Source organism: Pholis gunnellus, assembly GCF_910591455.1.
Source record: "Pholis gunnellus genome assembly, chromosome: 18".
Lineage (NCBI taxonomy): Eukaryota > Metazoa > Chordata > Actinopteri > Perciformes > Pholidae > Pholis > Pholis gunnellus.
In genome coordinates, this window is record NC_136545.1 from 15438852 (window position 1) to 15455424 (window position 16573).

The 16573-nt window shown below is 44.3% G+C and overlaps 1 protein-coding gene across 4 annotated transcripts in view; it reads left to right on the forward strand.

Moving 5' to 3' along the window:
* The first annotated feature begins 1426 nt into the window (after positions 1-1426).
* Positions 1427-16573, forward strand: part of ptpn13 (protein tyrosine phosphatase non-receptor type 13) — a 38657-nt gene continuing 23510 nt past the window's right edge. For all 4 annotated transcript variants that reach the window (XM_079179390.1, XM_079179392.1, XM_079179393.1 and 1 more), the window contains exons 1-7: positions 1427-1741; positions 6286-6405; positions 8927-9093; positions 10091-10156; positions 11265-11450; positions 11722-11809; positions 14240-14866. In XM_079179390.1, the coding sequence (XP_079035516.1) occupies positions 6291-6405; positions 8927-9093; positions 10091-10156; positions 11265-11450; positions 11722-11809; positions 14240-14866 (1249 nt within the window). In that variant the 5' untranslated portion in view covers positions 1427-1741; positions 6286-6290. The remainder of the gene's footprint in view (positions 1742-6285; positions 6406-8926; positions 9094-10090; positions 10157-11264; positions 11451-11721; positions 11810-14239; positions 14867-16573) is intronic.

The following is a 16573-nucleotide window of genomic DNA, read 5'->3' on the forward strand; positions in this document are numbered from 1 at the left end:
TCTACAGTATTCTACAAAATGATCAAAGTGAGATTAAGTTGATTTTCAATATCATTCTGACTGTGAAGGATTAGTATTTTTGGTGTACTCTCTGAGATCAGACCAAATGATGAGCACAGTCTCTGATTAAAGCCACAGCACAGTACACCTCCTCTATGTTTGTGAGTTGCTTTGTTGCATCATCTTGAACTGATGCAATAAGATAAAGTCTACTAACAAGTCCTCAATGCAATCAAAAAATAGGTTTAGATTGAACACACTGGTACAGGTATAAAAGGGCTCATGTGTGTCTTATTGCATATTTCCTATTACTACATTTAGGATCTTAGAGTGGCTCGAATAGTAAAATTGTTACAAGATTTCAAACAAAATATAACCCTAAAATTACAATATTACATCCAAAATGTTGTATGCTTATGCTAAATGTACTCATGCATGCACGGACAGACACAAAGGCAATATCAGGACTATAAGACTTCAGAGTCGAGAACGTATGCAAGAATAAATGTCAGACATTATGTGCAACGGCATCATCTTTCGAAATGTTCAATAAAATGAATATGAACATCATCTAGGGAGTAATCAAGTAATCCGGTTTTATGGATCCAGACCATGGTCGGGGATCATAATAATGGCTATTAGCACTGACAGGTGCAGGCAGGCAGAGAGAACCATAATAACACTTTCAACACAGTCACCATTTATATGAGGCAGCATGTGATGATGACTAACAGCCACTAGATGGCACAAGGCAGAGCGTAAATGAGTCAGCTTTGAAGTCCACCATAGGAAGGAAGTACTCAACAGTGAATTGCTTCCTGACTGCTTAGATGACGCTCAAACATCTCTGATGTTGTGGGAATAACTGAGATATGGGCCAAGCTTGATTTTTTGTTAGTTTGCAAAGTGTCAGCTTGTTTGATCCCAGGGGGGTGAAGGAAACATCACGTGATACACAAACTGATCCATTTACTTTCCTGCTCGGAATATAGGGATTAATTTTCAGCTTTTGTATTCATATTAGTCTCACTTGTGTATTATTTCAAAGTCAAATAGACCCAGAGAAACACATGTAGCCTACACCCACACCTGCACCTCAGTTCCCTCTTTGACCTTTTTTTTTTTTTTACGATAATGCATTTAACACATTTTTGTTTATATGCGCAAATGTGTTGGGGTTTGTTGTCAAAACAAAAGTTGGACAACTATAAATAGATCATTTAGCAAACCTGGATCCAACCCCACTGCACATTTTACTCCCAGTTGTGTGTGTTGTTTCTATAGAAACAGTTAAATGACAGTCCCCTTAGCAGAGAGCCAATGAGCAGCCACAGTAAGGTGTCTCGTTACTCCGAGTCAGCCCACGCTAGCTGCGCTAAAGGAGGAGTTATTGCGCTCCTCAGCAGTTATTGAGACTTGAAGGGAGCTCAATGCTGCGCTGTGTCCATCCAACACGACTCCTGAGCCATTTTTAAACAAGATACTTGTATATTTTGTTGTACAGCGGCGGCTCGGATAACAAAAAAAGTGCCATTGTAGTGGATTTTTATAGCTGAATGCGCGGTGGAGACCTGTTGCTCGCCTGCCTCGCCGCCTCCGCCGCTGCCGCTTAGTAAACTACTATCCAAGATGTTGCTTTGTGGATGGGATGGCCTCTGCTCCCGTTTGTGTGCGCACTCATAGCCTCGTCGGAGTACGAACACTTCCCCTTTCAAGTGATTTTTGTAGCTCTACTCGACCGGTAAGTTGAAGCACTTGAAAACGTGGTGTACAAAGAAGTTCGCTAACTTTGAGGTAACGTTAATACGTCCACGGGACAAACGACGAGCCGAGTCTGTTGTTGCGAGGCTCGAACGCCGATGCTTCTTCTGTCTAATAAACCTCGGTAATGCGCTTCGCTGGCTTCTTTGATGCTAGTTTACAGCCTGTTTGTTGGTATTTAGTATGACTCGAGCTGCATTGCTACATTTTGCTACATTTTGTGTTAATGTCACAACAATGCCGCTCCTCCCGATGGCTGACATGGGGCATCTCTGACCACACCAGTGAGTGTATTTTAGGTTTGGGAGGGACATAAATACCAGGGTGTCTGGCTATAGCTAACCGCCACCAGCACTTATTTGAGTCATTTTAACAAAAAAGGGGGTCAACGTTTTTGTCAACATGTCTTAAGTTTAACAAAGAGGCATAATTATAGTGCAGACTGAAGGTTTTATGGGGGCTCTAGGAAGGCAGTGTGTACCCCCCTCCCCCCTTCATTACCATAGAAAAGTAGTAAAGTTAGCTGAAAGCCAAAGGTCATGAAGAATGTGCCATGGAAGCCTAAAGAGGAAGGTGGGGAACAAGAGCCCATCTTAAGTGGTTATGATGGAGATGGTGTGAGCATCATCATAGGAAAGAAATGGGGGAAAAAATAGTCAGTGGGTTGTGTGTGTGTGTGTGTGTGTGTGTGTGTGTGTGTGTGTGTGTGTGTGTGTGTGTGTGTGTGTGTGTGTGTGTGTGTGTGTGTGTGTGTGTGTGTGTTGGATGAGGGGGGGTGTGGAGTGAGGTTTTGCAAAACCATGCTCTGCATGTCACGGTACTCGTAGCAACCCTGTGATTAACGGAAATGGAGCGGATGAGGTCGAGACCAAAATGAGATGTGAGGGCCGTACGGGCCCAGAGCTGGGCTGATGATCATGGAATAGTCATGGCTTTCTCTCCGGCTGGTCCTGACCCTGGGCTGAGCTGAGCTGAAAAACCAAAACGCCAACATCCAGGGTGGCTTATTGGTTAGTTAGGGAAACCAGTCCATAACTGGCAGGTACCGGGTTCAGGGCTGTAATGTCCATCAGCAACATTGTGTTCAACTCATTGCAAAATAATCTGGGGAAGCATGTCGGCTTATTGACTAAATTGTAAGAGGTTTATGATTTAATAAAACAAACCATCTGGTTCTCCCTTTTTATTTAGGTGAGTCACTGCTTCTGTTTAATTCACACGACAGCTTTCTTCAGAAGACACATTGTGCAACCACAACCTCTCTTGTTTTGCAGTAAGGAAGAATACATAAACTGAACATCAACTTTATATGCCCTCAGTTTATCACTTTGATGGCAGATAACATCTGGTTTAGGTTTTGCCGTACGCATTTTGAAAACATCAGTCCTTACATCATCGGTCCTATTGGTTCAGAAGATATTGCGATCCAGGTCTTCCCAGACCCCGGTGTATGTTTTGAATTTGAATCGTGTGCTTGCAGGCTGCATAATGCAGTACGATTCTGGGAATAAGAGGTTCACTCAGAGTTTGTTGTTGAATTTTCCTGGCATGAATGACTTCAGGACGATTTTCACCTCAATGCTGGCGAAGAGGACCTCTTCTCGTTGGCTTCTGTTCCAAATGTGTTTGCCAGCTGAGACCACAGTTCTGATGTTTGGAGGATATGAACAAATTCCTTCTCGTATCTTGTGTTACGAGTTATGCTTTTTGGGAATAGAAGGTGGAATCTGGCGTTTTTATGGGCTGTTGCCTCGAGAGTGAAGCACCTGAGGATTTAGCATCAAAGAAAAGTTTTAAAGAGAAAGACCTACATATTGTTTATGATCTTTTTGTTCCTGGCAAATATAGAGCGATGAGATTATTTGTACCTTTTTATTTACTCCACTCAAGTGCTCAGGGGATTGTTTTCAAATCCATTTCATGGGTTGTAGCTGTGTCACAGACAGGAAGGTGGGAGGAAAGGAAAAGCTTCACCCAAGTGCGGAGCAAAGAGCACTATCACGTTTCCAGGATTATTTTCTTTTAAAAAAAATCCTTGTGACTGTGGCCAAGCCTTTCAAACACTTAACAGCAGCAGCAGTAGCAGACTAAGCCTTGTTTAGAGGTTTTTCTCTCGAGCTTTAGTGTGGGAATACCTGGGAACAAACATCCCCACTGTCTGAAAAAAAGAGAAAGAGAATGAGGCGCGCTGAAGTGGTGAGGGCTGTCTGCTCTCGCTGTTTTGGGCCGCTGCCTCCTAAGCCCCCCCCTCAATAACGAGCAGGACCGTAGTCCAATGTGAGAGGAGCTGGCCTGCGCAGCAGCCTCAGCAGCGCGGATAAAAAACATTCCACTGTAGGTCTCTGTTGAAATAACAAGGGCTGCGAAACAATCGGTCTTCACAGCGCCCGCTCTCCCCATTCTCATGGGTAATGAGCAAGATGGGTAGTAACCCAGCGCGCCTCAGACTTCACGCCTCCCATTGACTAGAAGGGTTAACCTGCATTCCTGCATTTCTAAACATTTAGGCCTGCGACATGCTTACTCATTAACTCTCTGCTCCCATCTCGGATACACAGAAAGGACGTTGTTTCCGCGTATTGCTGTCAGATGTGAAGCCCGACACTAATGAGGCTGCTGACCCAGTTTTATGCTCGGGAGTTTATGGATGAGTGATATGCTCAAATTTAGCTCCTACATCAACTTGGTCCTTTCTGAGCCAAGCTAGCAATGTTCATCCCTGTCGGTCAGTCCACCACTTCAGTGCGGATTGAAATATCTCAGCAGCTATTAGGTCGATCGGCACAACATGTACGCAGACAGTTATGGGTCGCTGATATCAAGTTTTTAACTTCTGTAAAATATCAAAAACATGGTCCGTGGAGGCGACAGGTGTAGTCCCAGCCCACTGGTTAAGTGCAGTTGGCAGCCAAATGACATCTGCCGTGCTTTGTGTTTTGCCTATACTTTAGGCAAATGTGTTGTTGTTGTCTATTTTTAGGACAGTGGGACTATAGAACATGAACGTTGATGAAATGTGGTGTTTGGTAACCATCCCAGGCATGAGTTGTACCTCATGTCCTGTGTTTTCATCTGCTGTGTTTTTGTGTTGTGATCTATAAAATCTTTTTTAAAAGCTGTTGTCTAGTCCTAATATAGCCTGTGCTGTGTTTAGTGTGGGTTTGCTCTAATTTCTGGGGAACAAAGTGAAAAATAGACGTTCAACAAGTCCAAATTGAATACATGGATTTGTTTTCTGTTATATTGTACCGTGACTGTGTCAGTGTCACATTTTGTGGTTAAGTATTCAGACATTTAGAAGCTAGTCTTTGAGGTCTAGCTCATTGGGCAGGAGGAAAGGCTATCACGAACAGGTTGCCAGCATTATGATATACAACAGTATTATCATGTGTAATTCAAGAGGAATAAGGAAAGGTCATTCCAGAAATGACGTGAGAAATATTAAAGAAGGTTTCATGGACGTAAGCTGCGTCGGTAGAATCTGGTTCGGCCGTAAAACCACAACAAAGGGTGAATAAAACCTTTTTTTTTGCGCTAGGCAGATTGTACATTATAGTAGACACTAAAGATGATCGTTAATCTCTATATTAGCTCAATCAGTCTGAGCTTGAGTTGTCTTATTCAGAAAACGCAGCTCTCTCGTTGTGAAGAGGATCAACTATGTTAACCTTCTTCTCAAGCGGCAAGCGGCACAGTTACTTATTATACGAGTTACTTATAAGCTTATACAATTCTGTATATCCTCATTCTTGTTTAGTTGTCCTCTGTGAAAACATTGCATTGCCCAGACTTCTATTTTTGATTCGTCATTTCCACATTATTTTTTTATTGCACAGTCTCTGTCTCACTTTCAAACGAGTCATGGAAGACAGACCGTCTGTGGGTCGCACGAGATCAAAGTTTCGCCCGTAGGCGTGACTTGTTGTGGCTTGTGTGCAATCTGAATCCATGGGAAGTCTTGTAGATATTGTTGTGTGATGACATATTTGCATATTCTGCACCAAAAGCTGACTTTGCCGTAATCACTGCTGGCCACGAGATGACATAAACCACCTAGCTTGAGCTTGACCCAGTTATAGTTTTATGACAGGTAACCAGAAAACGTGTGCGTGTGTGTGTGCATGCGTGTGTGCATCATGTGCTTGCGTTACGTCCTCCTTATCAGAGGATGATAAGACGGCTTGCGTTTAGAAGACGTTGGGAGTTTGCCCAATGACACGAGAGGGAGAAGAATGTTGATGTTAAGTGCTTCAATGCTCAGAGTTATTGTAGTGATATGAACAATGTGCTACGCTTTCATCTTACACTGTCGGGCCAGTCTGGGCAAGTAGGGAGCAGATCCTTTTCAGGATCAGACTCGCGTAAGTATTAAAGTTCTCAACCTAATTAAAAGCCCGAGTTATATTTCAGATGTGATGTGCGGAGGCCACGAGAGGCATGACAGCCCTCATGGTTAAAGCGTATTGTCCACGTGTGATCATTTTTGTGGTATAAGTCAGCTGTCCTCTTTCTCCTCTCGCACAGGGAAGATGCATGTGTCTCTGGCAGAAGCCCTGGAGGTTCGAGGAGGTCCGCTCCAGGAGGAGGAGGTCTGGGCAGTGCTCAGCCAGAGCGCTGAGAGCCTCCAGGAACTCTTCCACAAAGGTATGAATACCTGGAATCAAGTGTGCACAGATGTTTTCTCCGATGTTTTCTTCGCCCAAAACAGAGTTCACAAACATTCGTCTTGCGTGTTTTCTCACGTCCTTCCTGTTCTTATATTGAACAGCCTGCTCTCTAAATCTGTCGACACTACTTTTCATCTTTTTAAATAAAGGGGCTGAGTAAAAAAAGCTTCTGGTGTCCAGATCCCATGAATTGCAGGTTCATATTTTGTATTAACAAGTCGATGGGAGTGATTGCCGTCCATCACATCACTCCATAAATCAAAAGTAAATTATAGATTTCAGTCCCACTCAAATCACAACATTCAATCAGTGCGTTTCATTGTCAGCATGACTGTGTTGATACTGGTTGACTCTGCGGTTTAGTTTCTTGTGTTGCAATCATTTCCGTGAGTCACTTGTGCCTAAAAGGGTTGTGATTGTCCTTGAAGCCAAAGAGCGATAAGGCTGCCAAGTTCAGCAGCGGGCGGCTAAAGGAGGTTTAGCTCTTGGGACACTGGAGAGGATGTCAGCCAGCGAGCGCTGCGGTGTCCTCTTTGTTGCTAAAATAGTTTGGGTGGTGCCTCGTCTCATACGAAATTCCAATGCACCTGACTGTGTTGGCAACAATTCATCAATAAATCACCTGAACTGTTTACCATTGGTCTGTGAATTTCCATGAAGCAGTAATCAAGATGTAGCAGTGTGCATAAAGCAGCTTGACTTCCACTTTTCCTTTGCAGACAATCCCCGGCACATTGTAGGAGTTCCATCTCATCGGCGCGGCCTGTAAATGTGCCTCTTATGCCGAGGTCGCATGCACAACAAGAGATTGTTTCGCAAATCCTCTGCCGTTATCAAAGCTTCTGAGATAAAGTTAAGGACAGAATGCGAGGCTGGATACTTGTGGATTATCTTAACAATAATATTTAGATGGCATTGCGCTGCAGAGATTGCGATTGTTGGCGCATCCTTCTTCTTTTTTTTTCCAACAGAGTGCAGTTGTGTAGCCATACTGAGTAAACCGTGGCCTCTCTCTCGTGCACAGTTTTAGATTGCTAAGTGAAGCAAAAAGTTGAAGAGCAGATGTTGGAACCAGCTATTATAGAGTCACTGAGCTATGTAAAGAAGTATGTTAACCACAGGAGGGGATTAATAACGGCAACCGTTTAAACTTGACTGTGTTCGATTTATTTCTCAGATATCCTGGTCCACTGTTAAAAGTAACGGAGAAGTGTTTGCAGTGAATGTCGTACTTTAGATGACGTTTGTTTCTGCAGCTGAAGTGAACGTCAGGCGGTTTCCTAATACATGAAGTGAGACAACGTACAACTGACTTTACATGACTTTTCAGACACGCTTCAGACATTGTGAATACACTCACATTATCAAACACTAAAACTTTTTTTTTCCCCCCCTGTATGTAAACAGTAGCGGTTAGTTCCTTGTTTGTATAAGAATGATTTGTTTGAACAGGAAACGTGTGAATGTTTCTTGATTTGTTACAGGAGCAGCTCCTCGTGCGTTTGCCTCTAGAGTATCTCTGATATAACGGCATGTCTGCTGTGGCATTGAATGCATGGCACGCTTCACCGTTTGTAAGCATCTACTTTTAGAGGGCAGCCTCTTAGTATAATAGTTCAGAGTTATCCTTCGCCCCTAATAGCTCAGATAGCAGCTTATCAGACAGACGGGCCACATTGTTACGGGATAAAATGGTGCATAGCCAAGTTTGACTCTTTTGGTTTCTATTAGAACAGTCAGCTTCTATCCTTTCTGCTTCTATCTGCAGTGTATTGAATCTTTTTGATTAGTGTGTTCTTCCATCAAGAAACAAACGAGCCCAGGCTGAGTCATGCACTTCTGCTTCAGCTCTGTTATTGCTTCTCCGGAGCAAAAGCGCTTTGGGTTGGATCCACCTAGTAACCCAGTCTACTTCTTGAGTAAGCTCTTCAAATGGTCACACGGGTTTTAAACAGGAAACTTCTATTTACTTAGTGAATTCCAGCGTTTGAAAGCAGATATTTGGGTGCCTCAAATCCAGTTCCTCTGTTCGTCTCTCCGCTTCTCTCGGAGTTTCGAAAGAAAAGAATTTTGCAGCGCTGCTCAAACATTCCTTTTGTGTATTTTTAAAACCTTCTCTAACCATAGCGCAGGCTGCGGCTTTCGTAGGAAAAGAGAATTACGCTGTGTAGCCATTCCTTTTCTGCTTCTATGCCTCAACAGTTATTTTCTCGCAGACTAAGAAATCAGCATGTGTTTTTGTTTACTTCAATCATCTTGAGTTTCCACGAACGCCGAAAACGTAGCGAGAAACATCCACTGTGGTTGGATGTGCCTACAGTGGCTGCATTCGGGCTTTAAATACTTGAGCGATACGTGTGTGTGTGTGTGTGTGTGTGTGTGAGAGTGAGAGACAATGGCTGGGTATTTAAATAGTTGAAGTCCAAAAATGCTGCTGTTTGTTTGTTTTTGTTCCTGAATGCATCTTAAGTGGCTGAATTGTCTGTTCCCCTCTCCAGACCCTTCAGCCATGGGCTTCATCATCTCGCCCTGGTCCCTCCTGCTCATGCCCTCCGGCAACATCTCATTCACGGACGAGTATGTCACCCAGCAGGATTTGAGAGCCTTCACGGCTCCAGAGGTCCTGGGAGGGGCCTCGTTGACCTCCATCTCTGACATAGAGAAGGTATAAACATTTCCACAGCCCGTCGGGTGTCGACCATACGAATTGTTTAGTCTACGACCTCTAATGCGTCGCTGACGTGAGTTTGATCAGGCGAGGATGTGCTCTTATTAAAGACCTAACTGCCTTGTCACAACAACACTTGAGTAACACAACAACTAGTAAAATTCAGAACCTGAAGTGGTAATCGACCATTGCCCGACTTCTTTAACATACGCACAGAACCCGACCCCCCCCCCCCCCCCCCCCCCTTTTTTCTCACTCTTCCTCTCTGGTAGAGCTGAAATCTTGCATGACCGGATTCCCGTCTCTGGCGCGGCCCCGCAGACCTCAACACACTTTTGTGCTGAGTTGGTTTTCCAGCCTGGTCCCGTCTCCCCAGCGGAGTTATTTCAGTGTTGAAAATCTAATCTGCTTCTCTCATTATCAGAGACTGTGGGTGAAATAGAAGTCAGCTGCAAGTGCCATGAGTTTCCCTTTTTCAACATTTGTGGTGGTGTTGGTGCTTTTTAACGAATTTCCACATTTTTTGAGAGTGCGAGTGTGTCTTTAAGTTTGCTCTCGAGCTCTGTTCATGAAAGACCTTCAAGGCCGTGTTGCATTCTTTGGCAATCCCTGAATTATTCTTTCCTCTACCAAGCCCAACATTCAGGGGAAGTGATTTCTCTCCCGAGCTGAGTGAGGAGTAATAAGGAGAGGAAAATGGAAAAATGTTTTAGATTCAGGCTGAGAGCCCCCGTCTTTTCCCTTTCCAAATAAGAATGAATTCAGCTTTTGTTACACTCCAGCTTGAGTCTATCTTTCACACGGGCAGACGTACATTAATAATATTCAGTGCTTAGTATAATCTGACTGAATCAAAACCTATATTCCTAATCTTTCTATATTCGCACTATTGCTTTACGCTCTTGTTTTCGTTAAACGTTTTTGTCCTTAAGAGACCAAGATTACAGGAAGTACAAAATCTGTTTCTGAAACTTCTGTGATATTTTCTTCACAGATGCACATGTACTCTCTGGGGATGACCCTGTTCTGGGGAGCAGACTACGAGATCCCCCAAAGTCAGGTGAGTCGTTAACAAGGATACGTCCTTCCAAATGGAAATAATATAGGACCATGTTTACACTTTGTAATAAAGGCTCATTTAATTCAACTTAAACCATTTTAGCTACTAGCTTTCTCTACATGGGCGATGTCAAACAGTGCTGAACCAACTGGACAGACACTAGGAAACAAGAGCACATGAGCATTAAGTAATAAAAAAAATACAGTGATGACATCGATGCTCACGTGACATCAGTCGTTTAGCACACATGGCAAAAACATTAAGAGTTGAGAATGTGGATTTCTGGAACAGCCACAACCAAAGTACGGTAAAAGTGTATCTTAAAATCTCCAAAGTATCTTGTGCTACGGCGACTTTAACACCAAGTTACTCAAAAATCGTCGACAGTGCCCATGCAGGAATCTCGTTTGATAATTCTTGGTACTGTTAATTCAGTATCGGATCAACAGTTCAATCATTTCTCATAACCCCACTGAAAGCCGGCATTATCTTTGTTGAATGAGATCCGTATCTGAATACCTCATGTGGATCGGAAAAGGTGCGAGCCGTAAATACACTCTCTGGAATGTGTTCGCATCTGCCAAGACTTCTGGATATGATCTGGTTCACAACGCGTTCGTATCTCAGCCAGGTGTAAAACACAGCGCTCACATTTGTGAGAAAGTCCCGCCCACAGGTTAGAGACGGCGTGACTCACACTCGAGCTTACCATCCGATCTGCCTCACCGGAAGGCTCAGGCCGCATCCGTGAAGGAGGTGCTAGAGGAGTGCTAATAGCAGCTGTGAAGTTTGTAACAAACATTGGGCCACATGAAGCATGTGATTGTTTCTGATGCATGCAAATAAAGGGTCATAAAAGACACAAAGTGGACTCACTGGCTGAATAGACACTTAATGTCCCAACACCCACTTCCAGTACAATCAGCCTGTAGTAGATGGACTTTTAAAGTAGGTGATGGGCTTGTGCCATGTTGGCACGGTTTGCTTCCTTATCTGAACATAATGGAAGTCAACACGATAACACAGGTATCAGATTCAGGGATGCAAGTACAGCTCGTCACTTTATCTTGCGTGTGTGTTAATGGTCTTCCTTCTGTTTGCCGTGCAGCCTATGAAGTTGGGGGAACACCTAAACAGCCTGCTCCTCAACATGTGTGATGATGTTACAGTCAGTCGAATGTCGCTGCGCACGGTGCTGGACATCAGCAGCAAACACATAAGAAACTCCAGCTGTGACCCTCCCTTCTCCTATATCAGAAAACTAGTCCGGTTGGTGCTGGGCAGCCTGTCCCAGGTAAGCAGTTTTTTATTTGATGTGGGTCAAATACAACATTCCCGTCTGTTTTTATTGGCTCATACTTTAAGCTGTATCCTAGTAAAGTGAAAGTTATGAGATTATGGGGCTTGTGCTGATAGAACATGATTTCAGGATGGATGACTCAGAGGGAATGACCCTCTAACTTCTGTTTTTTTTTTTTTTTTCCCTCCTTGCTCTGCTTGTTTTTTACGCTCGCTCTTTGTTTTTCTTTCTCTCTTACTTCCACTCGTCTCGATCCTTCTCTCAGCTGGACGGTCTGCTGACTGACAGAGAGTCTCTTCCGGAGCGGAGTAAGGAGATTCGGGAGAGGCTGAGGGGCAAGGGCTTGCCCTCAGGTAAGATGAGCCTCACTTACACACACATACATTGAACACAGAGTTGTATTTTTGCTTGGTGTGTTGTCCATGGAACATTTCTGTGGTGTAGAAAGAGTTCTTTTATGTACGCAGTGATTCAGATTTCTCGGATGCCAGCGCTTCATGATAAAAGGGTCTGGTTTCTATTAGTCTTCAAAAACACGTCTTGTTTTTGTTTATCCAAGTTCTGCGTATTCTTCAGTTGACAAAGTCTGCATCAAGGACACCAGACGCTGCATTAGATCGTTGAGATGATTGAGAATAGTATGTATAATTGGGTCAAGAGAGCATTTATGTTCTAATGATAAACCGAGGTTCTGACTGAGTGTAGTCGAGGATACTGTTTATGTGTTGGACGTCGTCTGTAAATGTACTTTCATGTGGAGAGAATTAGATGTAAATGCCGTCTCCGGTTGCCATGCTGTTCATCACTCGCGCCCTCACTTTGGTGGAAAAGAATCGAAAGTGGACGGGGAACAACGACGCTGCAACCGAATCCGATTTTAATTCAGGAAAATATGAGCAAGTCTTCCCAGTGGTTTCTGAGAGAAGTCCGGCATTTGTCCAGGGCCATGGAAAGGAGAGCGCAGCACAAACATGGCAGCCGTCCCGATTATGTAAGCACGGCATGGCATCGATTACAGAAGCATATTTTGGAGTCACCAGTGAAGCTGCTGGTCTGCTGTTTGTATCAGCGCTTTGTTTCCCTGGTAGAGCACCAGCCAGCCCTAGGGAAAGTACATGCAAAGAGTATTACTCCGTTCTTAAGAGCCTTTCTTCTCAAGGAGCAGCTCCTGCCCGTATGCCAGCAGTTCCAAGTTCAACTTGCTGCCAGGGGAATTCAGTCATTGTCTCTTTTTTTTATTTTGGATAGTCAATGTCGTCACTAGTTCATTGCTATTGCTGTACTAGTATTTGCTGAAAAACTTGTGGTAACAATTGACTTCATTGAGATATAAGACATCCTGTTTTGTTTTTTTGCTCAGTCTAGTCCTTGTGTGCTTCCCTGACTTCCTGGAAGACAGCCTGTCCGTCTTTGATGTCGTTCCCCGTTAAGATCAAGCATATGCTTTGTAGATTAAACCACCGCATGCAGAGTTTTTACAGGACTTGACGTCTCCCTCTGTGCAGCTCATTTCTGCATCTCTGCCCCTTGTTTTCCTGCTCCTGCTTATGCACACGTTTTGCCTTCTGTTTATCTGCTTTCTCTTTAAAAAGAAGAACCGTCACTGGCAGCAGTTTATGTTCAGCTTGTCTGGAAAGGCAAACTTAGAATTTATGGACAGTCAGAGACGGCAACATTCATTATTCAGTTTTAAAAGAAAGACACAGTGATAGACGGGCTGGACGGCTGTGCCAGTAATTGATCATTATTGTGGCGCCGTATGCTCGATTTTGTTTTTAAGTAATGGGGAGACTCAGCTACTGAACAAAACAGACGATATGCAGAAATAGTTGGTACCCCTCCAAAGTCAAGAGCAGCATGCCATCTTTCTTTATATGCTTTTCTTTGTGTTTTTGTTTACTTCACTTATTAATTAGTTTGATTTGCTATCAATCACTGCTACATTTCCACCCCTAGCGCTGTATAACAGAAACTTCCCATTGCTGCTACTTATTCTAATTAAGTGCCATCGAATTCAGCCAATAACCATGGGGAATTCATTAATACTACATCTGTAGTTATGACTGAGTGGAAACATGCTGTGTGCCTACCCAATTATTCATTTACTGTAACGTATTGCCTAATCTTAAAATACACACACACACGACTTCCCAACTCTGGAAATGGAACTATCCAAGGAGTGTGTGAATGCACCATTGCCTCTGCTCTTCAAGTGGCGTGTGCCATTCTAGTTTTCATTGCATTCAATTGTTTCTAAATGGTTCCAGTGTCGGTGTGTTTGTTTCCAGCACAGACCTGCAGCTTTCTGAATCCGCGCCTGCTGCCTTTCCAACCTGTAGTTAATCTACTGCTGGCAAACTTCAACTTCTGCTGCAGCTGATATTGAGTGCTGTGGGTTTTTTGGCAGCCAGTCGTTTTACTGCAAACATCTATCTCCCAAGTAAAATGCAATGTCATGACGTTTCACGATGCCCGGTTTCATTCTAACAACACGGAGAGCAGGTCAAACAAGCCATGTGACTTCTGTAACTCTCCAGGCTTATGCAATAAGAGTGTGTACACATCTTTTAATTCCTCAACATTCACAGCGCTTGTAAACTGTTCCACTGCTGACGATGAATTCAGTTGTAAATTTGTCAACATTCACAAAGTATTCGGTGGCACTTAAACCATTTAAACCTTAAACCTACCAAGTCGAGCCGACACTGCCTCGACACTCGAGTTCTAACAGTGTGAGCTTCTGCTCGTAGTTCAATCAAATGTTGGTTCTCTCCGTTTCTCAGGGAGGAGTGCCGCCCCCAGGGTTCTGGAGCGCTACAAAGCCAGGAGTCAGGAGCCGACGTCACTTAATCGAGGCCTCAGCCGCTCCATGGGCTCTCTACCAATCCAGGACCTGTTGAAGGGGGATGAAAGGCCGGTCCTACAGTATTCCCCGAATGACTATCAACCCGACTCTGAATCCCCCACAGAATTCTACCCCAGACCCCCGTCACTCCATCACCAGCACTCCTATCCCTACCTGCACCCCCTTCACCCCCAGCAAAAGGGCCGGCCCGTGGAACTGGACCGGAGATCTTTACCCTTCCACAGTGTGGACTTTGGCCCTAGTCGGGCAAGGAAGTACTGGGCTTCCTCCGTGGACTTGGCTTGCATTGACCCAGAGGCTCTTCGTTTTGGGGCCTTGGAGGACGCACGGAGGGGCAGCAGTGCCATAAGTACCCACTCCATAGGCAGGCGCAAATCGCCCTTGTGGGCGTCCAGGGATTCTCACTTCTCTGAGTTCGGTGGGCTGAAGAGCAAGAAGCCTCATCACCACTCGGCCGTGACGGTGGGCTCGGGCCTCACCGACGCCTACGACAGGATAAAGGAGAGACAGAGGAAGCTTCAGGTGCTACGGCTTGCAGTGGATGGTGAGTATACTTTCTGGACATAAAAGTGTAGTAAAGAGGAGCTTTCAGTCCCAGCACTGAGATAAATGTGCTCTTAGGTTTCTATTTCAGTCCTACGGGTTAAATGTATAGTATTATGTGTTTATGTTTGAAAAGTCCTGTGTGAAAACTACAAAGCAAGTCTCATGCCACAAGTATATGAATCAAACTGGTTTATAGTTTTGCTTACGTAGGACGTGCTTCTTAAGGCGCCAGTATGCTTCATCAGATTTGGGGGGGGGGCTTTTTTTGGTCCAACGATTTCTGTATCTTTCTGAAATCAACCATCGGAAATTCCCGCCCACTTCACGCTGTGACTGGCCAGGTGTGCGGGGGTGAAAAACCAGTCGAGGTTTTAACATGTCAACAGAACTAACTAAGACGAAGTACAGAGTACAAACCATGGAGGCCTTCCAGGAGAAGCTGTCTACAATGTGTGATGTTTCCCCTCCTATTGAAACAATATCAAGTCTCCCTGATCCCCCTCTCTCTCTGACGGCCATCTTTACATCCCTCCCTCGACCGTGGCCGTTCAGAACCGCTGTGAACACATTTTGCACGTAATATGAACTAGTTCTTTCCTCGCATATCCTGACTCTTACTGTGCACATGCCATACTGTGGACGACCTTCCTTTTGTCCTTTTTAACAAAAAAGGATCCTCACTGATTTTCTTTTAGTGTTAGGTGTGTAAAGATTAAATCTTGACATTCCTAATATGCAAAATCTACAAACCACACTCAGCCTGTTTTTGCAGCCATGGTTTCATTCAGATCTTTTATCTCTGCCTTTTTGTTTTTCCTCATTGCAGCAGATTACAGTCAACAATCAGCATAAGTCATACGTATTGCAGGATAATGGGATTTTGGTGACAGGTTGGCGCTTGTGCCGGTACTTTGTCAGAACACGACTTCAACATTTAATGAAGCTACGTGGACGTTATGCGTAATGTGGCCCACGATTACAAAGGGGAAAACCCGCACCTAAGTTCTCCGCTTCAGTCTGCTTTTGAGACAAAGAATAAAATCTTCAGTAAATCATAGTCACACAAGGTCCCAGCTGTGTCATCAAGATGTATAGGAAATGTCAGACCGGGTGGTAAAATGAATTCATTAGGCAATGAAACGGGGTTACAGCAGCTTGGGCTGCAGGGAGACAACCATCAGCTGGAGGACATGTGACAGCGCTGCGGATGACGTGAGCAGACCGACACCCGGACTTAGTTACAGGTTGCGCGTCCATCTGTAACTACCATGTGGGAGGAGAGAGCAGGGTGCTGGCATCCAGCGAGGTATCGTTGGTGGTGGCTGTGCAGCGGTGTTTGGACAGAACGTATGAGTCAGTGGTACAGAGGTTTCCAAAATGACTGATTGTAATTACAGGTTAGCTTAATTCTAGCCCGCTGCTAGCTGTCACACATGCTATATAGCCAAGGCCCTTTTCTCTCTTTTTTTTTTTTTTCCCTAACATATGACTTCAAAAACACAGACGTAAGCACACATACGTGCAAGGTATTTACAGACTCGGAAAAAAACCCAATCTTTGTTAAAATCACATGCTTGGACCGAGCACACACAACACAATTGTTTAACACCTCAGTAGTCAGCCCCAAGAGCTTTACGTTTCCCTCGGGAGCTTATTGAATTCTCGGTAAAGTCTCCGTCGGCAGGCGAGTTTAATGCACAGTCAC